General features: G+C 45.3%; 1 protein-coding gene across 3 annotated transcripts in view; it reads right to left on the bottom strand.

Annotated features, from left to right (window-relative positions):
- The window catches only part of CAMK2A (calcium/calmodulin dependent protein kinase II alpha), a 258,280-nt gene that overhangs the window by 41,675 nt on the left and 188,663 nt on the right, over nt 1-27,942 (bottom strand). For all 3 annotated transcript variants that reach the window (XM_077326579.1, XM_077326581.1, XM_077326580.1), the window contains exons 9-13: nt 26,208-26,302; nt 23,352-23,474; nt 22,074-22,157; nt 19,180-19,222; nt 6,669-6,709 (exon numbers count right to left, since the gene is read on the bottom strand). In XM_077326579.1, coding sequence (XP_077182694.1) covers nt 6,669-6,709; nt 19,180-19,222; nt 22,074-22,157; nt 23,352-23,474; nt 26,208-26,302 — 386 coding nt within the window. The remainder of the gene's footprint in view (nt 1-6,668; nt 6,710-19,179; nt 19,223-22,073; nt 22,158-23,351; nt 23,475-26,207; nt 26,303-27,942) is intronic.

Here is a 27,942-nt window from a genome sequence, read left to right as displayed (position 1 = left end):
TTTGATCCTTAACACAAGAGTTTTGTGTCCAGATCTCAGGAAAACTAGCCAGAGTACAAAACAATCTGTGCTGATCTAACTTTCACACACAACTGACAATTCCATCAGGCTTGCCCTTGAAACACTTTCTGCTATTTTTTCTTTGAACCCATTCACCCCTGCATTTTATGACGTCTTTCTGAGTCTCAAAATCTCTTTCTGAGTCTCAGCATCTTGACACTGCACAGCTCAACTAGTACAATTAAATTCTAATCTTGTAATTTTCTAATTCCAGCCTAGCCTCATTAGAACTAGATTTCTAAAACTCATCATAGCACAGACTTCTAAACTGGTAATTATGTTTTGAGCTCTGATTAAATATACATCAGGGTTTAAAGGTAAAGGTAAAGGTATCCTCTGTGCAAGCACCAGGTCATGTCTGACCCTTGGGGTGATGCCTTCTAGCGTTTTCATGGCAGACTCAATATGGGGTGGTTTGCCAGTGCCTTCCCTAGTCATTACTGTTTACCCCCCAGCAAGCTGGGTACTCATTTTACCGACCTCGGAAGGATGGAAGGTTGAGTTAACCTTGAGCCAGCTGCTGAGATTGAACTCCCAGCCTCATGGGCAGACAGCTTCAGACGGTATTTCTGCTGTCTTACCATTCTGCGCCACAAGAGGCTCTACATCAGGGTTTAAATTCCACCAAATATTTCCAGTGACGGAAGCAAAGTGCAAATTCTTTGCATGCCCCTTCTACTACTGCCCAAAATGGCTCCTGAAATGCTGTATCTGGAGGCCTTGTGGCCTCATAGAAATAATATGAGAGGGGACACAGGTCTTCAGGAAGAACAGGGAAGCAGCAAAAATTGTCCCCTGCTTCTGACAGCAGAGATCCTCCACAGGATCAAATTGGTGTCAAGCTCTAATTATCACACTAACTTCACTTGTGTACACAACAGTATCCGAATGCATCCTTCTGTCAATGAAACACTATGCTTTCCAAATCGTCCATGGCAATAACATCTCTCACTATTCTATATGTGATCACTAGTGGCTTCAGACAATAGAAACTTGAACTGACTATTTCTCAAATACACATAACACCAGAGAATCTGTGAACAGCGCTCTCAGCATTATTTTTAAAAATCCCTCACTTGGAGGCCTGTTTTAGATTGGAAGTATGGGCTGTGACCCACACACACACAATATTTACTCAATCTAAAATATCCAAGAAAGCTGGATTTGAACTGCTGGGATAAACATACTAGTACCCATCTCAGTATCCATAACATATACCCCAAACAGGCAAATGACTAGAGTCCATTTAAGATGAGAAAAACAGGACTGAGTTTAAACCACCACCACCCTAGGCCACTTACATCATGCCATGATCCTAGTCTAATTTGGATTCTCATGAATATGCTCTAAAATAAAAATGCTGAGAGAACCATTCATATAACCCCCCAATATTATGTGTAATTGAGCCCCCGAGTATAACATTAGAAGAAACCTTAATAAATCTAATCTAGTTTAATGCTCCAGGTGTGGCAGGGCACTTAATATCTACTGAACCTTCAGAAACCTCCCCATGAAGGCTTCAAAACCTCCACAAACAAAAAGTCATATCAGACTGAATGGCTCTTACAGGGATTCTTAGGGCCTTTTCGCACGGGGATCTTTGTTGCAAATTGTTTGCGGAATGAAAAATCGCCATTTAAAATAGTGGAATTCGTCGTTTTGCACACCTGGCTTTGTAGTGGAATCAGTTGCGTTTTTTAGCGTTTCCCACAGGCTTCCGGTCACGGCAGAAATCGCTAGAAAGGAAGCGCTATTGCCAAGCTCGTCCCGCCCCTGGCCGTCAAGCAGCCAATGGGCAGCCGTTAGCATGCTCCCAAACAGCCCCTTTCCCTTTAAGAAAAGTTTTTTTTTAAAAAAACAGACCCATAGCAACGAATCTGTGTAGATTCTTTGCTACGGAGAGACCCATCCAGCTGCCTAATGTGAGCTGTCGTTTGATTGTATGATCGTTTGCATGCTGCCTCGAGTGATAAAAAAAAATCCCCCCCCCCTTCTCACGGGCTCGATTTTCGGCTGAATTTATGTGTAAAAAATAAAGGGACTTTATTTCAGCAAACGGGCTTTTAAGTGGTTTGTGCTTAGTGACTAAAGGTGAAGGAATGAAGCCAGGGAAGCCTCTAAACAGAAAGAGGCTCGCCGGTGCGTTTATCCCCGCTCGCTCCGAGAAAAAAAAATGGCGATCGCTTCGCCGGAAGTTTGGAGAAGAGAGCCAGGGGGAGGGGCTTTGAAGAACCAGCAACAATGGTAACGCACAGGTCTTTAGCGCTAGTGTTGCAGATTGGTTGCAGGAGTGTATCGCTATCCGGAGGGTGAATCCACTTTTCTGGATTCCCCTGAAAGCGCTAAAACGAAGCGCTTATTGCTGATCGGTTTCAGGAGTGTTGCAGATTGTCTACGACGTCGTGGGTAATGCCAAATTAGTAGCGTTTTCAATTAGCAACCATTGTGCTATTTTTAAGCCGTGGGAAATGGCCCTTAATGTTTAAGCTACATCTGTAACATTCTTGTATTTTATACTGACTGCTAACCATTCTGTCCTTAACAGAGCTACTTTTGTAGTTGCTTTGAGTTACCTTTTTTGGGGGGGAGGGGGAGGGGGTGGAAATAGAAACAGAGCATAGAAATAAATAAGCTTATGTGTGCACAGCATTCATGTGTGCTTAACAGTGTGAATTTTATCTGTAAAACACATCTGATCTGTTATGACCCACTGTGATATCCTTACATTGGACATTTGCAGGAATACCAAACAAGAATTAATGTGTATAAGAATTATACATTCCTAAATATCTAAAATGTTTATATCCTGCCACTCCATTCTTTGAGATCTACAAGGCAGCTTGATATAACCCATAGTTACAGTGCTGTGCATTGCATCCTGATTGAGAAAGGTAAACTTTCTCAGAGGTGATGAATCCCACATAGAAAAAATCATTTTGGTAACCATTTTGGTAGCCTTTCATATCTGATATGGGAGATAATACCGTTGCTCATAATTTCAAAAGGGGTGGATTGAGATACCAATTCCATACGAGGAATCATGGAAACGCATGGCTTCCAACCACACATTTGCAAGCAGGAGTGTAGAGGTAGACCTAAATCAAACTTCATACCAAATGATAGCTTTTCTTTCTTGATCTGTGTACCTGGCACAACAATAATCAATTTGATCAGAAAACAGGACCGCAAGAGGGAGATTGTGCTATTTCCCATCTCATCAGAGAATAAAAGGGGGGCTTAGCAGGATGATAAATCATGGGTCAGCATCCCTAAGGACAGCCTCCAATTACTAAAGAGACATTGTTGTAATTTGTATTCTATGGAACCGAGCACCAAATTGATATTATTTGTCTAAAGGTAAAGGTATCCCCTGTGCAAGCACTAAGTCATGTCTGACCCATGGGGTGACGCCCTCTAGCGTTTTCATGGCAGACTCAATACTGCCTTCCCCAGTCATTACCGTTTACCCCCCAGCAAGCTGGGTACTCATTTTACCGACCTCAGAAGGATGGAAGGCTGAGTCAACCTTGAGCCAGCTGCTGGAATCGAACTCCCAGCCTCATGGGCAGACAGTTTCAGACAGCATGTCTGCTGCCTTAACACTCTGCGCCACAAGAGGCTCTAATATTATTATTGATATTATTTGTAGAAAGTATTAAATCAAAACCATGCTAGATGGAAGTAAGCTTATTTGCATTGCGGATGTAGTTGAAGAATTTGTTCTGAGCCACTAAGTGGTACTGAACAGCATACATGAATCTTGGGAACCATCTAACATTCAAGGCATTGATTCATGATAGATTTTTCTCATTTTAACATACATTAAAGAGAGACTCCTAATGTCAGATTCCTAATATATACTCAAAACATTGCTGACCTCTTGCAGGCATTTCCTATTTTCTGTACCTCTAATCCATTTTGTCTCCTTTTTCACTTTTTTGCTCTGCTTACTTATGCCCTCTTTACAATGGTTTGGACCTCTCCATACTATAATCTTCTTTCAGTTCTTACTGTATCACTATTGGTGTACACTTTTCTTTCATGCTTGCAAGACAGTATAGGAAGCAAGAAGAACTGGAAAATACACCAGCAAAATAACAACCTCACTATATACCCACTATGCAAGCCATAAATATACCTATCTCAATCCCTCACCTTACTGACAATTAACAGGTATCAAACATATGCACTTTGTAGACAAGCTCAAAGACTATTTGACACAAGTAGAACTACACTAGCAATTATCACTTGGTAATTCTGCTTCCCTACTGCCTTGTTTGTTGCATCGTAAGTCATTCTCAGGTAGCCTTCCTAGATTTTCCTCTCTGAAGCCAACAAGACAGCTAGTAGCATCAGCCCTTATGCTGCACATGATGAAGTCTACTAGGCTTAGATGTATGGCAACTGCATTGATTTATAACCTAGAAAGATGCAAGAACAATTGCCTGCCAAACCTTACTGGACAGTAATTGTAGAAGCAATTAGACACAACATGACACAACATAAAAGCAGTGACCCCATCAAAGTAGGAACATAAATACAATAAAAGATGTAACACAGGGCAGTGGCTTATTTCATTCAGGACATAACAGGATGTGACATGGGCAGTGACTGCATTCATTTACAATGTAACAGGATGCAACACCAAACATGGCAGTGAAGTCCTTGTGTACCCAGTAGCTGAAGGAGAGACAAAGCCTCTTCTGTCAATAAGACATGGGAGCAGACTGGGGGAAAGATTAGAGTGAAAAAAGGGTCTTCCATTTCTTTTAACTTTCCCAGTTAAGAAGTTTCCAGCTCTATAGAAGTGGCCTCTGAGACATTTATTTTATGATAGTAAAGAAGTGGAACAGTCTGCTTTCCACAACAGAACCATTGCTTAGAAATGGAACACCTCCAAAATCACAGATTGTTTTTTTTTAGTCAGTTTCTTACCATGAGATGTCCACAACAGTGAGTTGCCTAAGAAAGTCATACTAGCCACCTGAACCAAGGGGCCCAGGATCTTCCATACCACATAACTGAAACAGCCATCATCTCCTCCAGTTAACAAAGTCATATTATCAAACAAGAAAATGAGAATCCACCAATAAGTCAGGTGGAAATTCCAACTTTGGGGGAGCTGGGATGGAATTTGGTCCTCAGTGGTGCCTTGGAGACAAAATGGAATGAGATAGTGGCAGGAGTAGTCTGATAGGCAAGAATCTGTATTTCTTTGGCAAGGAAACCCTGCTGTCAGGTTGCACCATCTTCAAGTAATAAATATCGTTCTTTTTCCATAACCTTTTCCATAATCTTTTCCCCAAGGATAACCTGGCACAACACTGAAAAAGTTGCCAGACAGGCACCCTTGAAGAATGGTTCAACGACTTCTGGGAGGAGGTTCTGGGGGCGGGGGCGGGGGGGGGGATCGTGATTATGTCAGCATAATATAATTCAATACCATGTTCAATTTTTACAATTTTTTATTTAGAAGGAGTAACATCACAGGAAGGAGTAAAAACTGTTCATTATTCCACAGATCAACAAAGCCAATGAACTAAGTTACAGAATGCCTAAGTTATAAACAAAGTGACTGATGCAAGGTTGGAATCTCGTGTATTTTCCCACCTCTTGAGGTTTTTCATTGTTTCAAATACTGGTTACCATGCTAATTTACTGTACTCTCCCAGCAGCCTTATGGATTCCAGTAAAATCACAACTATTAGCAAAAGAGAGTTTGCTTATCACTGTCCAAAAAAAAGAATCCTAATGAGCCAAGAGACCTTCTTGCCCTCACTTCCTATCCCATCTCCCTCTTCCAGATGAAGTGTCTTTCAGTTTGTCTTACCTCTCACAGCCCTTTGCACTAGATTAGAAATGTTTTAGAGCCTATTCAAATGATCAGAGGGGCTTGTGGTACAACTCTCTCACAAGACTGTATCACCTCAGAATACACATGGAAGGGACAGTGATTAGGGACCCACAAAGGAAGATGATCCATCAAGCAAGTGGTCTCCTTGCATTCCAAAGTGATACATTCTTAAAAGTAACTGGAATGTGAATCATACCACAAGAGCTTTGTACCTTACAGTCACACATGAGGGTGGTATCACATTGGCCTACAAATATTTGAACTGACTCAGTTCAGAGTATACATTCCTACTTCCAAAAAATCAATAAGATGAGGGGGGTTGTTGTGAGGATTGTTATGGTGTATTCATGATTCACAAAGGACATATTAAAGCCTAGCTTAGTTCTTCAGAAATGTCCATTTTACTTAAAAAAAAACACACGTTTTAGTCCTTTTTAAAAGTTTCATTCTGCAATATGGGTAAAACCAAATTAACCATGCACAAATTGGAACATCCATTACTTCCTCTCAGCAGTGCAATTTTTACCTAAATAAAAATAATATATTTTCATTTCTGCTGTCTTGCAGGAAATACAACAATAGGGAAGTCTCATATGGTGGGAAGAGATCCAGCAATACGTTAGCAATATGGCTTTAATACAAAGGCTTCGGGCCACGCTGGGACCCTTTACCCAGCCAAACCTGCTGGGACCCTTTACCCAGCCAAAGTCAGCCAGTCTAGTGGCAGTATAAGCCAGGAATGAAGGGGACTTACCTTCACACCATCATTCTTCTTGTTGCCACCACTTTTCCCTCCTGTGGAGAAAAAGTACCATGTCAAGAGGACCAGGCAAGGTACCAGAGTCAATAGGGTGAGAACTAGCAACATGAGGGAAGCTAAACAATAGAAACAGAAGACAGAAACTGTTGATCAGAGATTCAGCACTGCTGCCTCCTCTATAGGCCCTGAATTCACTTTACAATCCAGCTCTTTGTGTGAAGTCTCTCTCAAAGGCTCCTGAAGCTCAAAATTTGAAGTTTTCTCATTTGGATCCTCCAATGTGAATAAGAAATGCGACAGCCTCTTATACTGTTGTATACCCAAGTCTTCGAAAAAACCAAAACAGTGTCCAGCACAGGAAAGAGAAAGGAGCTGAAGAAGCATTCTCTGAGAATGTATTCTTCCTGATGGAGTTCCAGAAACTTTCAGCTACATGGCTAGTCCTACTCTATGTCCACTTTTGCCCATCCTGCTTTGTGGCCTCTGGTGTAAATGCTAATGGTCTGACTGTAGCCAAGAGCAGCATGCAACTGCCTGTCTGCCTTTTGCATGCTCAGCCTCTCTGGCTAATTTTAGACCCCCTGTTGGCAGGAGTCATGTGCTACAATTATGACATCCTGACAGCTGCAGCCCACATTTTGACAATGATGAAAAGCAGACATCCCATCCCTGTGCCCCCACTATCTCTATCCCAGACCTAGCCTAGTTTCCTGGGATTGCAGCCCTCTCACACTCCCTCCCTCTTCTTGCTACTGCCTTCAAATAGATTCTGGACATGTGAAGTTAGGTGCCACAGGCACACAGCCCAAGGAGAGCTTCTAGGCAGAACCAGATAATCCAATTGTCTGTAACCATCATTGCTTTAGGCGTGAAAAGCCCCAGGACTTCTTAGGAGGTAGAGAATACAAAACCAATAAAGGCTTTGAAATTCCTAGTCTTGCTGTTAGTAGCAAACCCTTGCCACAGTAAGAGTGCTAAGTTAATTCTCTTAACTCCCTTTAAAAATATAAACTTCCCAACAGCCTTCTACTGTATAGCCACCTTGGTTTCTGAAAACACAGTCTCGTTGTCTAAGTGTTTAACATTTTGTTTTACTTACACTGCATGTATACTGAATGCATGGAAGGCAGGCAGCCTTAGCTCATCAGTTCTTAGAAGCAAAGTAAGGTGAGTACTTCAGAGAATCATAGAGTTGGAAGGGGCCATACAGGCCATCTAGTCCAAACCCCTGTTGAATGCAGGATCACCCTAAAGCGGTGGTTTTCAGCCTTCCTAATGCCGCGACCCTTTAATACAGTTCCTCATGTTATATTGAACCCCAACCATAAAATTATGCAAGTGTTCTTTCACAGATATTAAACCGAAACTGACCAATGGTGTGAAGATCCATTGTTCATGATTGTATATAAATTGGCAGACGTCCTCAGGAGGAGCGGCAACAGTAGCAGCACACACACGCACACACACACACACACACACCCGGCCAAGCCGCTTACCCTGCCGCAACCCCTGTGAAAGGGTTGTTCAACCCCCAAAGGGGTCCCGCCCCCGAGGTTGAGAACCACTGCCCTAAAGTATCCAGGATCAGTAGCTGTCCAGCTGCTGCATGAAGACTGCCCGTGAGGGGGAGCTCACCACCTCCTTAGGCAGCCTATTCCACTGCTGAACTACTCTGACTGTGAAAAAAAATGTCCTTCCTTGGACAGGAGCCCACCAAGGAAGACCCTGCAGAGGGAGGCAATGGCTAACCACCCCCAGCTTCTCACTTGCCATGAAAACCCCTTGCTGGGGCTGCCATAAGCTGGCTGCAACTTCATGGCAATTTTCACTCCATGAAAACACAACAAGAAAACACAACGAACTGTGATTTCTCATTCCATATGGTCACGCACAAATGTGACTGTCATGTGTGAGGAAATATGCTGAAATTACATATCCTACATGGAAGTGTTTTTGTGTGTGTGTGGGGGGGGTCATATTTGAAATGCTTTGTGTAGTTTCTCCTATTCCAGTCAGACATTCTGCTTGTTTATAATCCTATCTACACAATACTTTATCTCCAAAGCACAAACTGAAATCTTCACTTGCATCTTTAGTAATTTAAACAACTGTACTACTACATTGAGACATCTGAACATGTATTATTCCAGTGTAGGCTATACGATCAATTCAGGGGAGAACTTATACCTTCCCTACAGAAAAAGCCCAACTCAGAGGCAATCACAGACATGTTGTCAGACAAAAGCACAGAAATAACTTCTGTTGTGGCCAGATTTGCTTGGAGAGCAATCAAAACAAGGAAGAGCTGGGTGGATTCGGAGCAACTTAGATAGAGATAGTCTCAATGGCTTGAGATAATGCTTGTGAGTTTTAAAACCAGAATGATTCTTATAGCTGGAATGTTTTTATCTTTTATAATATTTTAGTTATCAATGATTCTTTTATCTTGTTAATGCCAGATATTTTTATATATCTTGTAATTTGACTACTGGTCTAGTACCGTAATAAGACTTGATATCAACTGTACTACTAAAGATGATTATGTGAGAATTTTTTTTATGAGAGGAAACTAATTGGCAGCTAAAAATATATGGCTTTAAGAACTTATATTTTTCCAGCATGCTGTAGTAGTTAAGAGCAGCGGCCTCCAATATGGAGAACTGGGTTTGATTCTCCACTCCTTCACATATAGCCAGCTGGGTGACCTTGGGCCCAACACCATTCTCCCAGAATACTCTCAGTCCTACCTACCTCACAGGGTGTCCGCTATGGGGAGAGGAAAGGAAAAGTTTCATAAGCCACTTTGAGACTCCTTTGAGTAGTGAAAAGCAGGGTATAAAAATGAACCTTTTCTATACGTAGCAGGACCACGACCCTCTTATAGTTAGTCAGTGGCTTTTAATATACCCAGCTCTGCAATGATTTGTGGCCCTTGTGTTCAGTTACTTTGAAATGGGCCATTTCCCCTCTACCAGCAGTCATTCTATATACCTGGGATGGAGAGGGAAAAGGGGGTTGCAGGAAAGCTTGCTGGGCATTGTTTAACAAAAACTATGATCCAGGGTGTGTGGTTGTATATATGAGAAATAGCACATTTTCTTAGAATCTTTTAAAAAGATTTACATAACTTTCTATTTAAGAAGCAAGCATTCCTTAGCCACTCTTGTCAGAGCTAGAGAATGTCTGACTCACACTGAATGCCTACCACTTATAGCATTCCTTGTATATCATCCACATGGAATTTTGGAAAGAAATAATATGCCACCTTTGTCTGGACACTATACATTTAAATAATAATTAGGGCATCAGTAATATAACATTAGTCTTCCCAATGCTTATTGTCTACATTAATCTATACATCGATGGTCTCACAGCTATGGATATTGTGTAGAGCAGCGGTCCGCAACCTTTTTGGGGTTGCGGACTGGCGGGGGGGAGGGCGATCCGGGACCCCGCACATGCGCAGCATCCCCCTGCAAACACGCATGCGCCCTGTGGTGCCGCAAACACACACGTGCGGCAGTTTTGTGCATGCGCGTTTGTGCTCCTGTTGGGGCCGCAAACGCACACGCATGGCAGTTTTGCTGCCACGTGTGCGCGTTTGCAGTCCCACCAGGAGCGCAAACGTGCACGTGCTGCAGGTCCGCGCATGCGCACATGCACAAAACTGCCACGTGCGTGTTTGCGGCCCCATGGGCGCAAATGCACATGCGCGGACCTGTTGCGCATGTGCGTTTGCACCGCCGGCATGCTGGTGGCTGCGCTTCCCTCTTCCCCCCCCTCACAGAAAGAAGCTTGCCGGATTGCAAGCTAATTGGCCGCATTGGCGGCCGATTTGCTTGCAGCCTGGCGAGTTTCTCGCTGCGGGGGGGGGGCAGGGAGAGGGAGCCGTGGCCCAGTGCTGAGGCCTTCCGGGACCACTGGTGTAGAGAGAAGAATTTGAAGAAATTTAATGAACTTCTGGTGGTTGTACAAAAATTTAAAATATATATATTACCAATTTTTAATGAGAAAGAAGTCTATTGGTCAATAACTATGGTACCAACCTTGAACTTGGCTTATAGTTGTATAGTTTTAAGTAAATGGCACTTTAGTATGAATAAATGACTACAGGATTAGAGTTCAAATCTGGAAGTAGACAGTCACTTGCATGACACACATATAAAATCCAAACATGTTTCTATCCTTGGCGCATTAAAATACACAGAGTTTGGTATAACTTAATTGATGAAAATGTAGAAAAGTTTATTAAATATGAAAAATTTCCAATAAAATAATGTAACATGCATAAGGGAAAACCTTTACATGTCAGCCATGCAACAATTGTGTTGCATTTGATGGTTTTTCACATATTAAACAATCTGAGTTCTATTTGGGACAGTTGGAGATTATGATAATACCTGCCTATACCCCCAAAAGAGTCTAATGCTCCGCCACTTCCAAGGGGCTGCGGATCCCTGGCCCCAGAGAAGCGTATCAGTCCTCAACAAGGGCTAGAGCCTTCTCGGTCCTGGCCCCCAACTGGTTGAACGAGCTCCCTGAGGAGATCAGAGCCCTACCCGAACTTCCACAGTTCTGAAGGAGGGAGCTTTTCCACCAGGCATTTGCTTGAGGCCGACCGACTCAGAACACCTGCTGGTCCCCCCAGACGCCCGCCCATGACTCTCCCAAAGTTACTGTTAATTGTTATTTATATTATAAATGTGGTTTTGTAATCTTTTGATGTAATCTTTCGATGTTTTATTGAAAGTTGTTTTGATGTTATAGTCTGTATAATGTTCCATGTAAGTTATATAATGTTCAGTGTAAACCGCCCAGAGCTGCAAAGAAATGGGCGGTATAGAAATCTAAATAAATAAATAAATAAATGATAAGACTAGGGGCAAAGCCCATTGTATCCAAGAATACAACGGGTGCTAGAGCTTGGCAGTGGGAAGAGGAAGGGGAGGAGTTGTCCAGTCTGTAAGGGCATGGGGTTGAATGTGTGTGTTGTGTGGGAGGTTGTGGTGGCGTGGTGGCAAATGAGGGCATGGGTGTGGAGATATGGGTGTCAAGAACCTGTGGTGTGGAATGTTCAATGAGTATGGGAGAGGACCGACCTTTGGGAATTGCGGCATAGTGGTTACAGATGAGCTTTCCAGAGCCATGTCTTCAGCTATGTGAAGGGGAAATCAGACTGGAGACTCTTCTTAGAGAAAGATTACATGGCAACCAATTCCTCCCAGTTATGCATCAATTCCCTTCTTGTGTGAATTAGGCCACAGAAATGCCCCTCTGCCCTAACACACATGGGGTAGTCACAGTACACAGGTGTCCACCCTGTTCCTTCTTCTCCATTTTTTCAGTGTTGATAAAACGTTATGTGCCCACGTGCCTCATTCATGGTTGCTCCTTAGAAGAAGAACAGATTTTTGTACCCTGTTGTTTACTACCCAAAGGAGTCTCAAAGCGGTTTACAAACACCTTTTCCCTTTATCTCCCCACATTGGTCAACCTGTGAGGGATGTGGGGCTGTGAGAGGTCTGAGAGAACTGGGAAAGGGCCGTAGTGACCCAGCAGGCCTCAGGTGTCTCAAAGCATTTTCCAATCGTCTTCCCTTCCTCTCCCCATAGCAGACTGGCAACCCTAAGAGGAAGACTATCTGTGCACAGCAGTCTTACCTTAGTAAGGTTTTTAATGCTGGTTTTTTATTTGCCAGGCAAAGGTAGAAAAAGTCAAATCAGTTCTCATGTCTCTCCAGCCATTTACTTGTTCACTATTTACTGTTTCAGGCTGTAAATATTTATTTAGATCTTCCTGCACTTTCCAGACTCATAGGACTGATGCTGGTCTGCCTGTCTGCGCCCCAGAATACAAACAGTTGCTGATAAGGGCTGGCCATAGCCCATAGCCTAGGAGAGACACACCTGCACCACTACCTCCGAACTGCAGACAAAAATGGCTCCTTGAAGGCTGAGGCATTGTATGATTTTGAAGTCCCACCTCCAAATCTCCAGGAATATTTCCAACCCAGGGGTAGCCAACCTCCAGGTGGGGCCTGGAGAGCTCCTGGAATTACAGCTCACCTGCAGAGTATAAAGATCAGCTCCCCAGCAATAAAGGGCTACTTTGGACAAGGTTGTGGTAGAAAAGAAACATTTAAGGCCTCTCACATAAGTTGTTGTTGAATTGAAAGACTTGAGGCCTACTGCACAGGGTTGTTGTGCTGATGAAACAGGAGACAAAAGAATCTCTGCAACAGCATCCAGTTTCGTCTGCAGAATAACGCTGTGCAGTGGCCTCAAATCTGCAGAGAGTTGCAAAGAAGAAAGACACATGGCTTGGCTGTGTCTAACCCCTAGCCAGAGCAGTATTTTAAGTGAGAAGGGGCTTTTCTGTGGCCTCCCTGTCAGCCACCTGTTTGGCAGAAGGGGAAAGTTCCCGCCCTCAAAAGGAAGGCCCACCCCCATGCCCTCAGGCTCCCCTGCATAGCTCTCAGAAACGTCTCCCTCCCCTCAGTCAGGGCCTGTCAAGAGACTCCTTTGCAGCAGGCCTGAAGGGAGGGGGAGGGGGAGCACTCTGCAGCCTCCTGCCAGCTCTGTCAGGGTTCTGAGGCAATTTGCAGTTGGACATAACATTTAGGACAGCCTTGGGGCGAAAAGGGCAGACACAGCCTGTCCAAGCCTCTGTTCTCATCCCCCTTGGCAGCCCTACTGACCTCCTCTCCCTCTCAGGGGCAGACTGGCAGCCATGTCTCCAGATTGCCCCTGGCTGGGCTGGGTGAATGGAACTCTGGTCTGTCCTGGTGAGGGCCCAATCAGAAGGTGCTTTGTGCCTTCCGATTAGCCCCTCCGCTTGTCAGTTCAGGGCCAAGGGGCCAATCCAGGAGTTTTGATCACGGACTCAGCCCTCCCCAAACCTCCCCAACCCTTCTTACTGTTTTATTAAGAGGGACAGATTTATACTTTTTGTATTGTGTTGGCTGAAAATAGACTTAATATTAGACTGAAATTTGGAATACAACATAGCTAATTCTTGATATGATTCTATCTATAGATACTTAAAATCAGAGACTGGGGCCATGGATCTTTCTATAGATCTTTCTTTTTACAGAAAAATCTGAAATATATAACAAAACAATATTGCACGAGAAGGTTAACATGACCTCCAAAATGATAGAAGCAGCACCTCTATCTTTAAGAAGTGAATGCCCTCAGAAGCTGTTGCTAGGCAATCACAACAATATTGCCAACCTTCAAGCCTTTGTTTCTGTCAGTAAAAACAGGGGGCTGTGGCAGGATCTTTCCCAAGCCTATATTGATCTTTCAGGGAGGAATCGTTGGAGTCAGCAACCCCAGGCAACTTGCATGACTGAACATTAGCCATGAAAGCCAATGTGGTATAGTGGTTAAAGCTTCATACTAGGGAGACCCCGGCTGAATCCACATGGGTGGAAAAGGCAGTGCTGGTGCCTGTAGGACTGTGGGGCTAATCCCTGCAACTACAAGATGTTGGCATCAGCCTGGCCCCCTCCTGGGCCTGGCATACATTAGGGCCTCCATTGCCCCAGTCTGCTGCAGGAGCCAATGGGTCTATCCAGCTGCAGGCCCATGTGAATGCAGAAGAGTCTTCAGGCAGCCCAGAGGGGACAGAAAATGCTCCACTCAGCTCCATGGCACTTCACAGCACCGTGTGGCTGAATGGGGCATTTTTTTTTTATTTGCAAGGTGGGATCACATTGCCATGCAATCCCACCTTCATGCAAAAAACCAAATGCCCTACCCAGGCCCCACATGACAGAATCTCTCTGCCCCACCTGCGTCCATGGTGAGAAAGTAGTTCCGGTAGACAGGATCTCCCGCCGAAATATGTCCCGCATCGGGACACAGGAAGCAGTGGAACATTCTGCTTCACCACAGTGCACTGGCAGTGGTCCAGCATTGTTGCTGCCATGCAAAATCGGACCCAGATACAAATCTACATCCTGCTACAAAAGCTTACTTGGCTTCATTTCCACATAGCGGCAACCAAGGCATGCTGTCTCGTGGTTATAGATCCACGCCTGCTTACTGCACAGTTTCTGTCTTCCTGACAGGTCTCATAGAATCATAGAATCATAGAATCATAGAATTGGAAGGGGCCATACAGGCCATCTAGTCCAACCCCCTGCTCAACGCAAGATCAGCCCAAAGCATCCTAAAGCATCCAAGAAAAGTGTGTATCCAACCTTTGCTTGAAGACTGCCAGTGAGGGGGAGTTCACCACCTCCTTAGGCAGCCTATTCCACTGCTGAACTACTGTGACTGTGAAAATCTTTTTCCTGATATCTAGCCTATATCGTTATACTTGTAGTTTAAACCCATTACTGCGTGTCCTCTCCTCTGCAGCCAACGGAAACAGCATCCTGCCCTCCTCCAAGTGACAACCTTTCAAATACTTTCAAATACTTAAAGTCTCGCTTCATCCCCCAGCCTTGTCCTGGGTTTTTGCTTCCTGACAAGTCAGGTAGTTGAGCAGAACGCACTCCCCCTCCCCCATTTTGGCTTGTTTATCTTTCAGCACCATAATCGCAAATCCTAGTGACCCCCAACCCCCCAACCATGGAAAAATAAATTTTAAACCAAAAAATCCAGATTTGTGTAGCAACGCAGAGCTGCCACAACATAGAAATATTTAAAGTTAGACAAGCCGTGTTTTCATGTCTTCCCCCCTCCCTTTGCAGGGGACCTCTATTTGTGAATAGTGCAGATGGCAAAGGAAAAAGCAGCCGCAAACAGAACAGCACAGTGAAGCCAAGGAAAAAGCAGCAGGAAACATGGCATGGAATAGCTCAGGCTTTGCTGGTGCGAGCAGCGCAAAGGGGTGTGTAAAAAAGCTGTGGGGCACCCCATTGCTTTCTCTTGGCACCGCAGTGTGGTTATGAACTGAGCAGGACAGCAGAGTATAGGAAAATGTGGTGAGGCATCCTGCCTCTCTGCCTCAGCTTATTTCCACATGGTCAAGCTACAGTCCCTTTAAAAAAAAGGAAGGAAGAAAGAATGCGTCTCTCCCCCTCGACTCCATAGCAGGCTTTTAAAAAAGTCCTTTGAAAAAAGGGCAGGGGGAAGAAGACGGAAGTGACTCTTGGGGGTGGGTGGTAGTTGTGTGGGCGGGGAAAGAGATTTTCCCTTCCTGACGTCCCTGCTATGACTTACTGCTCCCACAATAAAAAAGGGACCGCGTTCCCTTATTGTGGGGCAACAGCCAGGCAGAGTCACGCCAGCCCCAGGAAAGCCATGGGAGGGAGGCGATGCCATCTGGAAGCCTGAATAAATCCCACAAACAGAGAGTGAACTCTCTTGTGCAGAAATTGTCTGGGTGACCTTGGTCTACTTATACACTCACCCTAACGACCTCACAGATCTGATATGAGAATAAACTGGAAGAGAAGAATGGAAAGTGTTTTGGGTACCCATTGAGCCCTCCCAGTGTCACTCGAGGGCCAAGCAGCCAATGGGGAGCCGCGCAAAGTGCGGCTCCCCATTGGCTGGTTGGCCCAGCCTCATCTGGGCCGGCCGGGGAGTTGCCGCTCAGAGGAAGAAGCCTTCCCCAGCGGTAAGTCCTCCGGCCGGCTTCCCCTCGCCCAGGGAGCCTTCTGCCGGGCCCTGGGGCAGGCTCGCCTGCCCCTGGGCCTGGCATAAGGCCACAAAGCCCACTCCCGCTGTCCTGAGCCATCTGCCAGGCCCTGGGGCAGCCGAGCCTGCCCTTGGGCCCAGCGGTAGGCCGCAAAGCCCGCAGCCTCCGTCCGGAGCCTTCTGCCGGGCCCTGGGGCAGCCGAGCCTGCCCCTGGGTCCAGCAGAAGGTCCCAAGGCCACCTACGTTACTCTGTTCCTCCCTTCCTCCCAGCATTCCCTTTCTTCTTCCCTTTCTCCCTTCCTCCCTCTCTTCCATCTGCCTCTTTCTGGCTACCCGTTTCTCTCCCTCTTCTTCTGTCTCTATCTTCCTCCCTTTCTTTGTCTTTCTTTCTCTCTCCTTTTCCTCCTTCCTTCGCCCCATCCCTCCACCCACCCATCATGCTAGGGCCCGCTGTATTTTGGCCACAGCGGGTTTAATATCTAGTGCAGTGGTCCCCAACCTACGGGCTGCGGCCCGGTGTCGGGCCGCAAAGGCCATGGCGCCGGGCCGCGGTTCCCTCTCCCCACCCCCCCCCGCAGTAAAAAACTTCCCAGGCCGCAAGCTTGCAGCCCGGGAAGCTTCTTACTGCGGGAGGGCGGGGAGAGGGAATCAGGGCCAGGCCGCACATTGCACATGCGCGGCCTGTGTGGGCGCGGCCCGCAGGCGCGGCCCGATGCGCGGGCATGGCCCGTGCGGGCGCGGCCCGTGGGCGCGGCCCGATGCCCTGCCGGTCCCCAGCCTCAGAAAGGTTGGGGACCACTGATCTAGTGTATACAATAAAGCATGAATAAACAAATCTTCTTTATTATTTTCATTACATGCAATGAAAGTAATCCAGAGGAAAATATTCACGAATATATCCACCAAGCAATGCTGGACAAGGTTCCGGTACACTCTCATTTCATCAAAGATTTTTTATATTGCCTCTAGACCAGTGGTCCCAACCTTTTTGTCACCGGGGACCAGTCAACGCTTGACAATTTTACTGAGGGGGTAGTCTTTTGCCGAGAGACGTTGCTGCTGCTGCCTGAGCCCCTGCTCCACTTGCTTTCCCACCGGCACCCCTGACTTCATGCCGCCCACTGGGGGGCGCTGCCAGCAGCAACTGCACAGTGCCACGTCGAGGGAGAGCCCCAGCCATGGCGGCCACTGGAGAGCACCAAAGGTGAGCCGGTGGCAGAGTGGCAGGGCAGCTCCCGAGGCAGCAGCCAGGGAGGAGGATGAGGAGGAATCGCAGCCCAGTACCGACTGGTCCATGGACCGGTCCCAGTCCTGGGGGTTGGGGACCACTGCTCTAGACCAGTGGTCCCCAACCTTTTTATCACCGGGAACCACTCCACGCCAGGGACCACTCACCGGGGACCACTGAGGCCCGGTGGGGGGGTAGTTTACTCCTCTACTCTCAACCACTGCCCTAGCGCTCTCTGATCGCTATGGTAATTAAACATCCCTTCAAAATAAGATACAGACACGCCACAACAATTAAGTGTATTGTAAAGGGTTGGGGGGAATGAAGTAAAGGGCCGGGGGGGGGGGGGAGAAGGCATCCTTCCACCTCCAATTAGTCGAAAGACCACATGTGGTCTGCGGCCCACAGGTTGGGGATCGCTACTCTAGACAATATAAAGAATTTCTAGCTCTGTAATGCAACCAAACTCAAATTGACTATATTTTAATTCTTTCTTATTAAAGCAACCACCCTCAGGTACTCCCTGAGGATTCAGAGGACAGGTGCACTATTGGTTAAGGTACCTCAGGATTTATTGACCACTATCTTCTTCACTACTGAGTATCCAATAAAAAGCAGCAATTGTATTTGAGTGGTATATGTCTATAAATAGGGGCAGAAGGGAATTTTCATGAAAAATACTAAAACGCGGCCATGAATGACAACCTGACATTCCTCACGCATTGGCCCCCATGTTTAGGGGGGATGGAGTACACCTTTTCAAATGGGGCAGCGATATATGGCTGCATGATATGCGGGCGGCATTGGTGGGATGGCTGAAGGAGGTCCGTGAGTTGGCAGGAACTGGGCTGAACGGCGCCCATTCAGTGGCAGTTTAAGGTGGGCATGAGCACATGTCTTTGGGCTGGGGTCCAGGCTGCGTACTGGAACCTGAGGGGGAGGGGTCTCATTAAGAGATCAGCCCAACAACGAGTGCAGCTCCCCGGCTAAGGAGGCTAGGGGCTCATGAGCCAGGCAGATGGGGTGGCCGAACTGAGGTGGGCACCCGGTGACCCTCACTGTCTGCCTCCTCAGGGCATGTGCAAGGGACCTGCCCACCCAGCTGGGTGGAGGCAGGTCCCAGGGCGCCCTGTTTACCCACCAATACGCAGCCGGGCGGGCAGATCTCGTGCCCTGCCAACACTCCGGCTGGAGGGACGTTGTGCCCACCTTTAATAAAGTTGTGGCCTTGTTATTCGCTAAGGAATCGAGTTGTGTAATCGAGTCGCTATTCTGACCAAGCAGGGAGCAGTGCTGTTGTCGGCAAATCTGGCAGCTACAGTGAACTGGTTCATTTTTAAAGATTTTAAGTGTTATTTTATTATTTCATGATTATTGTTATTGATTGGATTGTAAACTACCTCAATATGGCTGTGCTGAGAGGCTGCAGTTATAGAAATTGAATAAATAAATGTGGACAAGATCCTATGGCCATTCTTTTTTCTCTCTCTCTCTCTCTCTCTCTCTCTCTCTCTCTCTGTTTGCAGTTAGAGCTGAAGATAGAGTTTTCTCTCAGTGTCCGGCATCACTCTAAGATTAGTATCCATTAAACCAAGAAGCAGCAAGTACTTGGTTCTAGAGGAAGTGGTATATAAATCAAAATATAAATAAATAATTCATCTCGGGCAGAATTGCATTACCTACCAGAAAAATTGCGGGTTGCTAGCATAGTAGTGAGGATCGCACCCTGAAACACACAAAAGACAGAAAGAAAAGGGGAAAAAATACACATTATTGAATTCAGAAACATGCTTATCCCTTCCCTCATCCCAATTTCATTCCTCTTAAAGGCACCTGTGGAATAAATAAGCAGGCTGGGGCTACAAAAAGGATGAATCTTTGGCACTCTTCCAGGAGCATGATGAATATAGTTCTGAGATGATATTAATAGATACAGCCTAGAGTTTGCAGAAAACAAGTCACTGGATATAGTGGCTCAGAGATTTTCACTGCTCTGCAGGTTTCTGGATGGTCTTGGCAACAGGTCGATTTAATCACCTTCTGGAGGCCTGCCATCTTTTCTCTGTGTGCGATACTACAGAACAGCAAACAGACTCTGATGCTAGCAAACCAACAGATAAGAGTTCTGTCAGGAATTACTGAGTGGGATTTTACCTCACCAGCACAGACCAGCAAGAGCAAACATACCTCACTTTCAGCTTTCCCCTTAAAAGATGCATCTAATTGCCTGAAATTACAAGATTGTCACTAGTCTCCAAAACTTGCTATTTGTAAGATATTAAGAACTTCATACCAACAGTTCCAAACTGATCTGTGCCTTGTGTTTTTATGGCAATTCAGCATTACAGCCATTACTGTCGCTACTATTCCTATACATATTTCTCACAAAGCAGGTTCTTCAAAAGATGTCCAAGAGTAAGTCCTGGATCTCCTCATATCCATTTTACAGATAGGGCTACCAAAGTAGAGTACTGAGTTACCCTGTCCCCAGCCATTCTCTCTGAAAAAGTAAAAGCCAGGCAGATTGGTGTACTGGTTAGGAGCGCTGACTTCTAATCTGGTGAGCTGGGTTTGATTCCCCACTCCTCCTCCACATGCAGCCAGCTGGGTGACCTTGGGCTGGCCACAGCACTGATAGAGTTGCTCTGACCAAGCAGTGATATCAGGGCTCTCTCAGCCTTATCTACTCCACAGGGTGTCTGTTGTGGGGAGAAAAGGGAAGGTGACTGGAAGCCACTTTGGGACTCCTTTGGGTAGAGAACCAACTCATAAAGAACATTATAGGTCCCTGTTCTTTTTAGTCTAGTACTTCTAAAATTGTTTGGATCCTGTCCAATCTGACTTCAGGCCTGGACGTGGGACTGAAACACTCTTGTTGGCCTGGTAGAAGAAATGCACCAGGAGATGAACACAGGGACCGCAACCCTTCCTGGACTTCTCCACAGCTTTTGATACCATTGATTACTGTCTACTTTTAGACTGCTTCTCAGGGTTGGGACTGGGAGGCACTGTTTTGTAGTAGTTTACGTCATACCTGGAAGGTAGGTTCAGAAGATCATGCTGGAGTGCTGGTACCTGTCTCCTTAGCCAGTGGCCTACAGGGTCCCACAAGGTTCCATCTTGTCCCTGATGCTTTTCAGCATCTTTGTACTAAATTAGCATGACGTAGTCAGTATTTACTTCCATACAATTCAATTAATTTGTTACACTGGCAATATATTGATTGAAAATTTATTTCAATACAAAAACTTTTGAACAAAAGTTCAAGTGGGAACAGACATCGCCATCTCTCTTTCGCCTCTGACTCCCACTCTTGAGGCATTTGTTGATAGTCCAATTAGCTTTATGAGCTAGATAGAAACCATATAAATAAGATAACATAAACATAATTGTGGCAGTACTGGATAAAAAGTAAACAAAGATCACTGCCTGTTACCTTCAGCTCAGTAATCTTGTTCACCTTAAGCCTTTTCCCTGGACACATTCACAATGCATGCTCATAAACCAAGAAGGGAGAATTATGGTGACCAAACAGTGGCGAATGAGTTGATTCACTTATTCAATACTAACCCCCCCCACACACACACACACACACACCTTGGTACTACATAGAGAGTGGCTTGCTTCATCACCGGGATCTGACACCATAGTTTGAAGTTAGCTTAGCTTTAACTATGATTTCACATGATATATGAATCTCAACTTGTTTCCTGGTCTAATGCAGGCCACGATGTCAGTCAGGTCTTTGTGCAGGAGGTGGCAGTGACAAGAGTAAAGGCAATTAAACCAAAATTTGTGAAGGCAAACCAGGATCTGAATAATCACCTTCACACTGAATCTTAGTTTCACATATCACCAATTGTTAACATCAGCCACGGTTTCATGTTTTGAATTGAATTAGTTACTTGAAAAAATTAAACCAGTTACTTGAAAATAATTAATTTGGTTATGGAGCTGAGTTCCCTTACTCAGAAGTATGTGCCGTTGACATCGATGAAATTGTGCTGAGAAATGCAACTATCATGCGTCCTATCAGGAGGTAACTTTAATTCTGGTCCTGAGATTTTAAATAAGGAGCATAATGAATCTGCATTATCATCCTCAATTATAATGGACTTTTTCACAGAGCAGAACCACTTTTTCAGTAAAACAGAACTTCTTTCTGCCCAGGAAATAATGACATTATAGCACTAATATTTCCAATGTGAAATGTATTTTGTTCTCCACAGGAACTAACAGAACTAGTTTACAAAAAATGTGAATTGCAACTTCACGTTCACATTGAATGTTTAACAAAATCTTCATGGTGTCTAGGAAGGCCTTTGCTGCCTTAGATTAAAAGGTCGGAATCAAAATGGCACAAATGTAATAAAAGTCTTTTTCTTATTCAATGAATATATTTCTAATTTCTAATCTACAGTGTTCTTCTATTCTACAGATTAGATTAAAAGGTAGCTGGAAGCATCAGAGCCAAACTTTTGTGAACCAAAACACACAAATGAAAGGAGAAACAAGCCAGTAAAGCAAACCCATCTGCTAGAGATGCACCTGTGAATCAGGGATGAAATAAAAAATACCTTTAACTTCCTTCTGGCATTGAACTTCTTCAGGCAATCCACAGTCTCCTGTCTGTGCATGCATGAAGCCACGGTGGAACGGTGCTAGAAGACAGAAAGAAAGTCTACTCAGAAATGGAACGGAATAAATGGAGAGATCTCACTTGTTTGAGCAACAAGGGTTTTATTTATTTTTATTAATATCTCAGTGTTTATAACGCCACTCCCTAGTGGCTCAAGGTGGTTTACAAGAATTTCCCCACCATAAAAGCCTATAAAACAATAATTAAAACTCCAATTACCGTAATTAAAGCCCCTGTTAAAACCATCCCATGACGGTGACAAATTCTCTCTCCGGTTTACTGGCTCAACAGACCTCCTGATACCAGTATCTCAGGGGGATCATCTCAGGAGGAGCCTGATCTTCTGAAAGGGGCCAGATCTTCCATGCCCTGTCCTCAACTCAAAACCTGGCAAAAGAGCTCCATTTTACAGACCTTGCAGAACTGAAAAAGTTCTGACAAGGCCTGCAGCTCTCCTGAGAAATTCTACAAGGTATGGGCCAGGACCAAAAAGGCCCTGGCCCTGGTTAAGGCCAGGCGAACTTAGCTCAGGTTGGGAACCTCCAAAAGAGGTTAATTTACTTTTAACTATTTATTGCCTAGCAAGCACTAGTGTCATGAAAGCTTCTATCATTGTTTGTTCTCTGTCCACAACTTCGTAACTGGACTATATCAGACACATCTATTGGAGAGGCTAATTGTGTATAACCCAGCTTTTTCTGAATAAGATGGTTTTCAGCTCCTTTCAGCCATATCATTTTATGAAGATCTAAATACCGTTTGTGAAGGATAATTATTTCATTCCTTCATGCACAAGACTAAACTCTGACTCTTAAATGTGCGTTCATCCCTACAATCATATGTTCCTGCATTTTTCAAGAAGCAGCAAATAAAACTTTAACTGACTGTGCAGTATAGTTGCAGGCTATTTTGACTATTATAAGAAATATTAAAAAGAGAACACTCATTAAGCATCCTCAATAATAACTAATGGCTCGCTATTAATGGTCCCACGTAACAAATATAGTAATACATAATAATGCAAATAAACAAGTTCTCAAATCTTTTCATATGCTTTTCATATAAGAGCAATCCACGGTCTCCTGTCTGTGCATACATGAAGAGTTACGTATCAGAACTGTCCTTCCACAGAGAGCCTCTAGAAAGTGCTTTATGAGCACTGCTTATTATTTGTTGACAAAAGATTCAGGGCAATTTCCAAAACACTTATACTTACTGATATCCAGGGGTGTTTTAGAGCTTCTGCTGCTGTGATGCGTTTGGATGGGTTGATTGTCAACATTTTATTGATAAGATCTTTTGCTTCAGGAGTGACAGTATCCCACTCGGGGGAAGGAAACTGCAAAAGCAAAGGGAGTTAATGTTTGATAGCAATAGGTTTGTAAGACCTTTCACTTGCTCCCTAAAGGCTGGCCTGTTTATATACAACCTTTTCCAGTCTATAATAGTTGTAGATTCCAGATTGGGTACAAGTGACCTCTTGCCTTGAAAACCCTACAGCGGGGGACGTCAACCTCCGGTCCACAGCCCAGTACCGGGCCGCGAAGGCCACGGTACCGGGCCGCCGGCAGCCGCGCCTGCCTTTACCCCCGCAGCGAGAAGCTCGCCAGGCCGCGAGTGAAGTGGCCCCTTTGCTCGCGGCCCGGCTAGCTTCTCGCTGCGAGAGGGAGGGGAAGAGGCAGGTGCAGCCGCTGGCATGCTGGTGACGCAAATGTGCATTCGTTGAGCTGCTGCGCATGTGCATTTGCACCCCCCTGCTGGTAAAAACACGCATGCGCAGCAACTGCGCGTGCATGTTTGCGAGCAGCTGCCGCGCGTGCTCGGTGCCCGGGCCATCAGCTCTCCCCCACCCCTGGAGGCGGTCCCCGACCACAGAAAGGTTGGGGACTGCTGCCCTACCAGGTCACCATAAATCAGCTACGACTTAAAAGCACTTCCCATGGGTGAGTATGAAAACATTTATTTATTTAACAGATAACAGAGGGAAGGTTGCTTTGCATCATCATTCAATGGCAGCAAATGCAGCACAGAAAGACCGCAGGGTGGAGGCCAGGTGCTGCAAATGTTCTGCTCAAATCTGTACACTGCTGACTTGCCCTCTAGCTTCAGGCTTGCCAGATTGTTATTGAACACATTCAACAAAAAGAAAATCACTCCTTGAACCTGTTTGGACCATGTGAAAATCCAGAACAGAGATTAGTATTTATGTTATAGTATTTATGTTATATCTTGGTGAGGAAGAGGTACATATTAATGAAAATACTAATATCCTACCTTTCCTTGTGGTTCAGGAAGGTTTACTAAACCGAATTAAAACATCATGATTTTAAAAAGAAAGTTTTATTGCGAATAAAATGACAGATAACTTCCCCTTCCTCAAAAGCGGACCAGCTCCTGGCACTTTTGGAGGAAACTTCAGCCCTTGATCCATACCAGTCTGGCTTCCATCCTGGCCATGGGGTGGAGACTGCACTGGTTGCCTTAACAGATGCTTTTAGATCTGTTGGCTACATTTGATGTAGTCAGCAATGAGTTGTTGGCCCACCGCCTTGCCATGACTGAGATTCGGGGGACAGCGCTGCAATGGCTGGTCTCCTTACTCCGGAATTGGACGCAGAGGGTTGTGGTGGGGGAAGAGTTATTGGACTCCTTGGTGTAAACTACACGGAGCTTTTATTCCAATCCCAGGTCGATTAAGTCCCTGCCGTCAACACAGAATATGATTTCCGTTTTGATTTTGGTCGATTTAAATTTTCCTTCTGCAACAGGAAGGATTGATCCAGAGTGACCTTACCTTTATTGTGCGATATCTTAGAGTGCTTTTAATGCTCAATATTTTAGAAATCGAATTGAGAAAGCAGGTTGTTTTGAATCTGGGCTTTGCTCCGTGGTATAGAACCCCTGATTGGGCAAAGCTGGTCATGTGACAAGCTTGCCTTAAAGGAGAAGCCCCTAATTTCTCTCTTCTTGGATTTTTTTCTCCCTCCTCTGCCTTTTTCGATCCTCTCTCCCCTCCCCGCTCCAAGTAAAGAAAGAGGCTCCCTGCTTGGCTCCTCTCCCCCCCCCCCTTCAAGAAAAGAAAGAAAGAGGCTTGCCTCCCTTCTGAACTACCCTGTGAAGTAAGTGAAGCTGAGAGAGTGCTGAGTGAACTGTGACTGCCCCAACTTCATCCAGCAGGTTGCATGCAGAGGTTCTCCAGATTAGAGACTGCCGCTCTTAACCACTATACCAAGCTGAAGAGTGTGCACATTAGAAAAGAATCCCATGACACTCTACAGGAGAATCTTATTCTTTCAATCATGTTTCTCAAAAGGAAACTCTTTATGTTTAATCATCCAGAAAAGTCCAGAACTAAGGAAAAGCTACTTTCCCAATACCAACTGATGGATAAAACAGTGCTATGGTGTTGCTGCAAGGAGTTCTGTGACAATGGATATAAAGTACTGTGAACACTAACAAACTACTATATGGATACTAAGTAGGATCTTCCATCTTTCCCAGGAGAAGACTGGGAGATCAGAATGGCTCTGGAATGGTATCTCACTCTCTTTCTGTCAACATACACACTTCACTTGATGAAAGCCAAAGAGATGGCTGGAGGGAAAGGAGTCATAGTGCTCTTCCAGCAGAATGAGGCTGAGCCCTACTGCGCTGTTCCTAACTAACCCTACTGTGGGGCAGGGAGGGGGGGCACTCTTGGAAGGGTGGCACTCCAGGGCAAAGACCCACTAAAGATAATGGTTAACCTGCCTCGTGATCTTTACCCACAGTTATTCTTGCTTCTCCTGACCCCAGTACTCTGCCCTGGTTTTAAAAAAGACAAAGGCAGCAATGAGGTTAGGTAACAGTTGTGGCACACCTAAATATCACAGTGAGCTCCAACCTCTGTAATCTGTGGGGAATAAATTAGGATTTGCTTCTTTGTGATTAAGGGAAATATAGAAAAACAATTTATATAAATTTTACTGAAGATAAAAATTTAACTATTTCTGTGTGAGCAAAGCGACTCAAGAGATCAGAACTATTGAAGAAAACAATGAGGAATGAGAGAAAGAAAAACACTATTACTTACATCATAGGCTCCAGCTTTGATCTGCTGGTATAGTCTGTGTTGATCCTCATCCCAGAAAGGTGGATAGCCAACCAGTAGAATATACAGAATAACTCCTGAGTGATACAGGAAGAAGACAGCATTGTAACACCTGCTATACTTGTGCAAGTACAAGAGGCGAAAGGCTAGTTACTTAGATTTTTGGAGCAGTTAGTGAGACTAAAACTGAAGGTGATTTGTTGAGAGCAACTTACATAAGTGAATACCTCATTACACAACCCACATTATACTAACAATGTGTGCTATAGCTTGTTGGCTGAAGTATCAAATACTTTCAGACTGAATTATGAGCTTTCTGTGACTTCACCTGAAGAGTCAGGTGGCATCAACATATGCCAGCAAAATACTCTAGTCTTTATAGATATGGAAGGATGAGCAATCTGTAGCCTCAGGTGGATTTCAGTGCATATAAAATTATACTGGCCGAGGGAAACTCTGATTTTTCATATAGGCAGAAAATTTTCCAGGTGTGAATATGGTACTTACTGGCATATTCAGGAGCATGAACATCTCAGAATGACTGGTCTGAAAACAGTCTCTTTTTCAAACTTTGATACTTGGGGAGTGAATGGTCATTTGAAGCTCCTTGGTTAGGGCTGCAAGCACCTTGGGAAATCCATGAAGATTTAGGGGAGCTCAGGGGGATATGAAGCTCCGGAGTGTGCTCTCCAAAGATTCCATTTGATTCAAAGGAACTGATCTCTCTAGTCTGCAGGTCACTTGCAATTCTGGCATAACTCCAGGTCCTATCTTGAAGTTCATAACCCTAGCTCCTCCTAGGGTTTTCAGCTTCTAGATGGGGCCAAGATAGCTCCAAGAAATAAAACTGATTTCCAGACTACAAAGGTCATTTAAAAAAATGGCTGCTTTGGAGGGTGGGCTCTATTATATTCCATTGAGGTCCTTTCCCTTCCCAAGGTTCCACCCTGAAATCTTCAGGAATTTCCCAATTTGGAGTTGGCAAATGCTAGCCCTCCTCCCACTTGTGGGCATTGTTGCTGTGAGCTAGGAATAGGTTACACACTCAGGATCCTGCTCCTGGGTTCATATAGGGCCTCTTATGCACAGCAGCAGCTACTGTGTGCTGCCGCCATGCCGTTGCGGCAGGACAAGATGCCCCGCTGTTCCCCATGTATGCATGGGGGTGGGGCATGTTGGGCTGCCCCGGCGTAGCATGCGCACGCTGAACACCAGGGCCAGAAGGTAAGCTGGAGCGGTGGGGGGGGGAGGTTTAGACGGCCCGGGGGAGTGGGGGAGGCAGGCCCCCTCTGTAAGGCCAGGTGGGGGCAGGGGGTTGCCCCTGCCAGCTCTGGGGCTCCGAGGAGCCCGCAGGGATGCACGGTGTCCCTACAGGGACACTGTAGAATTGGGACAGCCCCAGCCCGCTACAGCCCTGGCTTACCCAGGAAACTATGGAAGATCCCGCGTTCGCTTAATGCGGGCCTTCCGTAGCCCTGGGCCGGGAGGCACCTGCGCTGGCGGTGGCAGCGAGCATTAGCGGTAATTTTAACCAAAAGGCTGCTGCCGCCAGCGCAGGCATTATGGCCTGTGCATAATGGGTCTAGCTGAAACAAGTGAGCTCAAAACAGCATCCATTCATTAATAAGGAGACACCAGGGATGGGAGCAGTTGGCTGCAGAACAACAAAGCCCATGCAGTCTACACTTCTAATTAACAAAGAACTAACTAAGCAGGG

The sequence above is a fragment of the Paroedura picta genome, chromosome 3 (genome assembly GCF_049243985.1).
Source record: "Paroedura picta isolate Pp20150507F chromosome 3, Ppicta_v3.0, whole genome shotgun sequence".
Taxonomy (NCBI): domain Eukaryota; kingdom Metazoa; phylum Chordata; class Lepidosauria; order Squamata; family Gekkonidae; genus Paroedura; species Paroedura picta.
The sequence above is the reverse complement of the archived record's forward strand: the minus strand, read 5'-3'. Positions and strand labels throughout refer to the sequence as shown.